At 51.2% G+C, this 7,245-nt stretch overlaps 3 protein-coding genes across 3 annotated transcripts; 1 reads left to right on the forward strand and 2 right to left on the reverse strand.

Annotated features, from left to right (window-relative positions):
- Window positions 1-148: 148 nt before the first annotated feature.
- Window positions 149-2,485, reverse strand: GLOTRDRAFT_134159 (uncharacterized protein; the record flags this gene model as incomplete). Its single annotated transcript, XM_007873148.1, has 5 exons — window positions 149-497; window positions 557-1,132; window positions 1,187-1,356; window positions 1,419-1,667; window positions 1,727-2,485. The coding sequence occupies 5 exons, from the start codon at window positions 2,483-2,485 to the stop codon at window positions 149-151; spliced, it is 2,103 nt and encodes a 700-aa protein (XP_007871339.1).
- Window positions 2,486-3,114: 629 nt separating this feature from the next.
- Window positions 3,115-4,037, forward strand: GLOTRDRAFT_134160 (uncharacterized protein; the record flags this gene model as incomplete). The annotated part of the gene is made up of 4 exons (XM_007873149.1): window positions 3,115-3,279; window positions 3,341-3,544; window positions 3,614-3,643; window positions 3,705-4,037. 4 exons carry the CDS (start codon window positions 3,115-3,117, stop codon window positions 4,035-4,037), a joined length of 732 nt encoding a protein of 243 aa, XP_007871340.1.
- Window positions 4,038-4,375: 338 nt separating this feature from the next.
- Window positions 4,376-6,345, reverse strand: GLOTRDRAFT_134161 (uncharacterized protein; the record flags this gene model as incomplete). Its single annotated transcript, XM_007873150.1, has 8 exons — window positions 4,376-4,552; window positions 4,600-4,875; window positions 4,927-5,127; window positions 5,182-5,225; window positions 5,297-5,341; window positions 5,408-5,458; window positions 5,516-5,611; window positions 5,676-6,345. The coding sequence occupies 8 exons, from the start codon at window positions 6,343-6,345 to the stop codon at window positions 4,376-4,378; spliced, it is 1,560 nt and encodes a 519-aa protein (XP_007871341.1).
- Window positions 6,346-7,245: the final 900 nt, after the last annotated feature.

Below are 7,245 nucleotides of genomic sequence, written 5' to 3' on the forward strand. Positions count from 1 at the left end.
CCCGATAGTCCACTCTTGACTGTAAATTTGTGTTCTATGGTACATCACTACTTAGTCTGCTACATGATGGACTTGTATTTTTATATTTCAGGAGAGACATTGCGAGTGGGTGGCAAGATATCCCTTTCAAATACACGCACCGCTGAGTTCACAAGTCTGAGATATGCATCTGAGAGAAGTTGGCAAACATGGATGCCCCTGACCAAGCCTCCACCTCATTCACCCAGAAACGGAACTCACCATCTTGCCGTATCAGGCAGATGTCAAGCCGTGCAAAAATCCGCAGCTGCGATGCCCGGGTCCTTGAGCCAGGCACAATATCCTCTTCATGGTCTTCTTCCCACTTGATCAACTTCTTCAACACTGCACCAGCAAAATCCTTCAGCTCATTCATGCCTTCTTCTGCCTCCTCCATCGGCACTGTGACATCAAAGATGTCGTAATACTGATCATCTCTGATCATCTCCTTCGTCCGGTCCAGGAGTCTGTTTCCCGGCCTGCAGTGATCAAATCAGTCTGATGTGTTGCCTGCCTGGCCATGGACAAGGTCACCCACACAATCTTTGAAAGCGGAGCCAAACCATCGATCTTCCAGTAGTCCACTTCTTCAGGACTCACATAATCTGTGAACATGCAGTACATCCACTTCTCTCCCACAAACAAGCAGCGGATCTCCCCTTTGTCCTTGACTTCCGCAATCTTTGGCTGCAGAAACCAGAGTGGTCTAGCCACATCACTGACCATCCTTGCCCAGCTATCATCGGACTCCTCCATGGCGTCGCGGATGCGTACCAGGAACTCATTCAAAGTCTCGTCTGGGTCCATTTTCAGCACATGCTGGCTAAACCCAGAGTATGTCCGCTTGATCATGCAACCAGTGAGATCAATCTTGAAGTCAGAAATCAAGGACACCAGCTGCTCAAAGGTGTCAAATACCATACAAGCAGGGGGGTCGACACCATTAGGCGCTTCAGGGACAATGGTGCAGAACATGTCGGCCAGTTGCAGCTTGTCACAGCGATGCAGAACCTGAAAGGGATCTGGATAGACAAAAGCCTGCGCTGTGAGGGCGCGCATGCCATTCAGGTATCGTACCAGCCTGTTCCTGTCATGTAAGAGCCTAATAGGATGTCTGGCAAAGGCACATCAGCCATCTTCTGCAGGAAGACAGGTCAGGGGGACATACGATGCATCATTCGCAAAGTTGGTAGCACCCAGGACAATATCCGCCGTGCAGAGCATCCTGAAAAGTTTGGAGCTAGGCCCAGCCATGATTGCCGTGAGGGCTGCTTTAAACCTGATGAATTTCACACTGAAGGCATGCTCCCGCTCTGCCATCGTGATCGCCAAGAGGAGCTACCAGATGTTGAAGTCATTTGTCTTGAAATAATAATAAATAACATGGGAGAAATACGCACAAACTCGTATACAAGATATTCATTATTGTTATTCTTCTTCTTCTTCTTCTGCTTGTTGCGCTTTATGAGGTTTGGGCATGCACTCATAATCCGGTGAGCCAGACTTGTGTCCTTGATAGTGTACAAGCACCAGGTGGCATCAAGCCTAGTGGGGCTACTGGGCAGCTGTGGGTCAGGGATCTGAATAAATACAACCCGCCGGATGCCATCATTGCCCTTTTTCGGGGTGACCATGGACAGCGGAGAATCCTGATAGATCATATAATATAAAGTATCAGAAACTGTTGACACTGTGTTTCACCACATACCTCCTTGGACACCCTGATAACAGACAGTCGCTCCATCGAGGATACCAGCTCTCCAGCTGCCTTTTGTTCAAGTCGCATCCTGGTTTGGGCAGGCTGCCGCAGTGAAAAGGCTGATGCATGGGATGGCAAGCTAGGCATGACAGAGGGATATCTAGCAGGGTTAGGCACAGATGGTGAGGGCATCAGGTCATCATTCAGATCGACAATTGATGGAGATCTAGCCATGCTCGCATGAGAAAGAGTGGCAGGCTGGGTGGATGATGGACCTGCGTTGGCGGGTGGGTGGGCAGATGGACCACCAACATGGCTTTGGGCAGGAACAGGGGGGGTTTGCTGGGTGGATGGGCCAGGAGTGGGGGCAGCATGGGCAGCTGCACCAGCACCAGTGTGTCCAGTGTCATATGGTGGATCCAACACAGGTAAAGTCAAGAGTTCCTGCCAAATCGTAGAGCCAACCACCTCCTTGATCCCTTGGCTCCTTTCTTCATGCGTTCCAAGGGACCTAACATGGGCTAACAGGATAGGACCATGTACTCGCCAGTCCTCTGGAGAGGGGTCTCTGCCTTGTTTCACATTCTTGTCCTGGGGCACTGTTGGGTGAGAGCAATTGAGTGCAGGGCCACAGACGCGCCAATGCTGGGGGCAGCTGGGGGTGCAGTTTGGATGGAAATTTGTGGATTTGACATGGTTAGTCAAGGAATTATCGGCGCTGAAGAAGAGGATCATATGCTTTGTACTACGCCTACTCTTTTTCGCCATCGCTGACCAGTCATGGGGACAAGTATGGCCGCAGATCTGTATACGATTGTAAGAGGATGGTGCCATGGCAGATAGAACACGATATAGACCCCAGATGGAGGAGAGATACAGAGAGAGATGAAAGGCCAGATAAGAGCATTTGTGGCGTGAATATTGCTATTTTTAGCCTCGGTGATAGGTCGGACATGTCGGCTGGTGACGTGTGCTCGATAGGTCGGTAATCTCGGGCATGTGATTGTTGATCCAGCGTGTTGTGCGGTTGCCCTTAGCCCTGTGTGCCCTGCAATCTTTTTCCCCTCCCTTCTGCTAATACACTATACTGGTCATCCCAACATGGACTTTGACTCAGAGATGACCTTGAACTTGGCGAACCGAGATGCTTCTTATCCGTCAGACTCGGTGAGAGCCCTTGTTTACTCGCATTATTATTTGGCTAGGAACCGAAACCACATCAGTGCCGAGTTCCCAAGCCAAACTCCCAGCACCTGACTGAGGATATCCCCAAATCCAGAACCAAGTCCATTAGTCCTCAGAAACGGCGGGATGATTACCTGAAGCTTCTGGAAAGAAGATTGGCTGGTTTTCTTGCTGAGGCACCCATCTTTCAAGCCACAGAGAGCCTAAAGGAGATGGCGCAGATGAAGAAGAAGGAGGATGCAGAGAAGATGATTGTGGATCATTTAGGCCCTACCCAGCAGCCTCAGCTCATGTCAGGTCGTTGGGTGGATTCCGAAGGTGCAACTGTCATGATCTACCTCAGTTCCCGTCCCAAAAAGACCCCAGAGGGGCCACAGGTAGGTCTTCCATTCCCTGCTCTTGGTCAAAAACAATGTTAAACTGCATGTGGTGCCTCAGCTAAAGCCTCTGGATGAGCAATACATGGGAAGAATGGAGAAGACAGGGAATGAGGATGAGTACTACCATGATGGGCTGCACCCACTGACTGTGCGGAGATGTTGGGAAGCAGCTCAGGACCTTTTCTCCCTGGCCCAACCTGTTATGCCCAAAGGAGAAAGAGACAGGCATGGTCAACCGCGGTCTGATGGGGGGAAAGAGCAGGTAATGGCATATACACTTGACAATGGTGAAAGACGGGAAGAACGGTGTGGTGTTATGCACTGTGTGCAGGGGTGGGTGCAAACTGGCCATAACAATGGGGTAACTACCTTTACCACTTTCCCCTGCATTGTTGATTTAACTTGTTCCATGGATACATCAGAATCTCTTTTTGTCTAGAGATATGATCAAGACATCCACAGCAGCCTCTGCTGTTCGCGCCCATTATGAGGCCACCCAGTTCCTTGCTGAGCAGCTCAAGGTTATGTTCAGAGTGCTCTTCCCAACCATCTACCAAAGATATCAGGCTGCATTTGATGCCGGGGTTTGGTACAAGGAAGATCCTGGGCCATTCCTTGGAAGAGCACATCTGTGGAAACTGCAGGTCACCCTTCACCGTGACCAGGGAGATGGAGGACCCTCTATCTCTTTCCCATTTGGATCTTATCATGGTGGGGAGCTACTGGTGCCCCAGCTCAAGGCCAAGCTTCAGTGACAGCCCACCTTCTTTGTTTCTGTGGACATGTTTCATGGCTAATATATATATTTTGTGGCAGATACCGCCCCACCGATGTCTGCATCATTCTTGGATCCCATCTATGGCACCAAGTCAGCCAATGGGAACCGACTCAAGGGATATCACTGCAGGGTCTGACACCAGGGCGAGGATCTCATGTCTTCTTTATGCCCCAGGCAACACTGATGGCCTTGGAAGGCAAGCCAGCTGGGTGGGCTTTGCGCACTGGTTATGGTAGAAGCATTGATAGTTCATACAGAGGGTAGCAGCAGACATCATTACAAATTTATAACATGCACTTGAAGCCTCCACTAGCTTCATGATTGCTCAGCTGCCTTTGCATTCTCTGCCTGTGCCTGAATTATTGCTTTGCCCAACTCCAAGCACAGCTTTCCAGCTTTGCTTTCCACTTTGGTGACGGTGCCAGTCTCGTGGCGCTGAGATGCCAAGAATTTCAAGACTTTCGTGATTCCTTTGGAAACCAGCTCAAGAAGCTGCAAGGAGGATAAGGAATCAGACATTTGAAGGTGAGCACACCTACCTGTTCATCAAGAAATTCCATCTCCACTGAATCAATTCGGTTCTCTCTCTTAGCCAACCATTCAACCATTTGAGGTAAAGGTCTTGTATTCATGATCAGAAATGAGCTTGCCCACTCTTGATGAGACCTAGCAAAGCCCATGGATAATGAACTTGATGAGGAGGGACGTGAGGAGCTGTCACCCCTCTTCTGACTCCTCTTCTTCTTGCTGGATTTTCCCAGCTGCAGCATTTGTGCTGGTGTGGGTACCACCTGTGGCTCAGCAGACCCTTTCCCCTGGGGTCCCGATTCATTTATCTCCACAGTGACTGAAACTATATTACTTACTTTGGTAGGTGGAGGAGAAGTAGAAGGATGGGAAGATGGAGGCAGCTGTGGGGGTGGTGGTGATGGGGGAAGAGGAGACACTGGGTGAAGTGGGAGGAGAGAGGGAGAAGGGGAGGGAGGCACTTCATTGTCAGAAGCAGGTGAGCTGCCTGGGGAGGAAGCCAAGCAATGCTCCATTGCATCATCAGGTTTGAGATCAGGCTGATGTTATGAGTGTGAGAGAAAGCAGAAGGGAGTACTGACTTACTGAATCACTGTGACTGGAATCACTGGCACTGTGAGGTTTGGATCTTCCACCTCTATAAACTGATGACATTTGGCACATTCAATCATCAGCAGCAAATCATTTTACCCCCAAAGTGGTTTGTACCTTGTCTCCTACCCCCACTGCATTCTGGACTAAGGGATACAGGGACTGCAGATACACAAAGAGTCCTATGTCAAACTACACAAGCTGAACACTGATGCAACTAAATCTAACCCATATTAGCCTTGTCAGACTCTGCCTCTGAGCTTGATGTAGAGAGTTCCGCTATAGAGGAGATGAAATGTAAGGCCATGCAGGAGAGCAGGGTTGAACATTTCTTACCATCAGAAGGCAATGCTCTGGCACGCTTCTTCAGGCCATTCCTCATGGACCCTGGCCAAGCCTTTTTGATGCTTGTGATATGGCGGTGCTTTCTCTCTTACATTACATATGTTATTTAGTCAAGAGTGGTTTCCAGGGAAATATAGAATGAGCCACTTACTGGACATCCAAGGAAGTGGCACATCCAGTTCAGTCAGAGTGTTAGGCCCCTCTGGACTGCTTGGCATCTCCTTGCTAAACTCTTCTTCAATCCGCTCAAACTGCTCTTCTATGGTCCACCCCTCCACCTCATCTGGATCTGCCAGTTGCTGATCCGGGTCAGGGGAAGTCCTCCTAGGACGCTTCCCTTGAGACTTCTCGGTGGGAGACTCATCTAACTGCATCTCCTCAACTGGAGGGGGACGGCTGGTGTCAGCGCGGCGCCTACTGGACTCTTCCCCTGACGTGGAAGTGCTGGGGATTAAGGAGACATGGCTGGGGAGGTGCCGGATGCGACGTTTCGGGGGTAGCAGGCGACTGGAGGAGGCAGCTGGCAGGGGACGCCCTCGCTCACGGGACTCTTCCCCCGAGGTTGGGGTGCTGGGCTCCCTTGACGCTCTGGATTTCTTTCTCGAAAGGCGAGGAGGAAGAACCACATCACCACCAGGCAGCAGAGAGGGCGAGGAGTCTGGAGGAGAATCCCTACTCTTCTCAGGCTTGGTCCGCAAGGCAAGCAGTGTCGCAAGAAAGTCCTCATTGGGAAGCAGATCAGCACTCTGGGAAGCACTAGGAGGGGGAGCTGGTGCCACATCAGCAGCATGCTGGAGCCGTTGCTTGCCCTTGCGAGTCATGGTGGGTGGTGAACATCTTGAATGCTGCTTGTGCTGTATCCATTAGGCCCGGGCCGGAGCGCGCCCCAGGGTCTAGGGTTAGTGTCTATTAATAGACAGATTTGAGCGCCTTTTAATAAAGCGCTTGCGCGGCCTCTGGCCTAAAAATGTCTCTTGCTTCTTGCCCTCACGCCCTACAGTTCTCGAAGCACTCCTGGTGTTCCTGAGCAATTCTGGGAGTGCACGCCCTGCACTGCTCAGGTTTCCAGATATGTATGGGATCCTCCTGCCTGGTATAGGGAGTGCACGCCCTGTACCAGTCATGAGGACCTCTCCATTGTAGGTCCAAGCCTTCAATATCTCATTGCGTATGTGTTACGTTCACTATTCCACTGTTAGGATCAGGGGGTATAATTAGGGCCTACCCATATGGAACGGACGGTAGGCCCCCCTACCGTCGCGCGCCCAAAATACCGCCCCAGCGGCCGTTCTGACTATCTGGAAAGGGGCTTAGGCACCTCCCCTTCAACATTGAAACATCCACCGGGACCCCCCTCTATCTGTGCGGCCACCTGCGGGCGCTTCTGTGCCGACAGCCCATGGCTTACCTTCGACTGGCGACGGTTGGGGCTGAAATGCATCCCCTTGCTCCGCTCTTTGTGTGCACACCCTATTTCCACCCTCCTGATCCTGTTCACTTAGGCACCGCAGCCACCAGACCCGCTCGTTCAGCCTCCACCCATTTCCCCCCTGCCAGCACCGACATCGACGGTTGGGGCTGAAGGCGATCAAATCACACCGCAGTGGGATGTATTCCCCTATTTACGGCGCTCTGATTTCATCTCAGTAGGCACAAAACCCGTCAAGCTCTGCCCTTCATGCTCCAGCACATTTCAGCTCTGGCTGGGTGGGCGATGCACA

The sequence above is a fragment of the Gloeophyllum trabeum genome, assembly GCF_000344685.1.
Source record: "Gloeophyllum trabeum ATCC 11539 unplaced genomic scaffold GLOTRscaffold_00032, whole genome shotgun sequence".
Lineage (NCBI taxonomy): Eukaryota > Fungi > Basidiomycota > Agaricomycetes > Gloeophyllales > Gloeophyllaceae > Gloeophyllum > Gloeophyllum trabeum.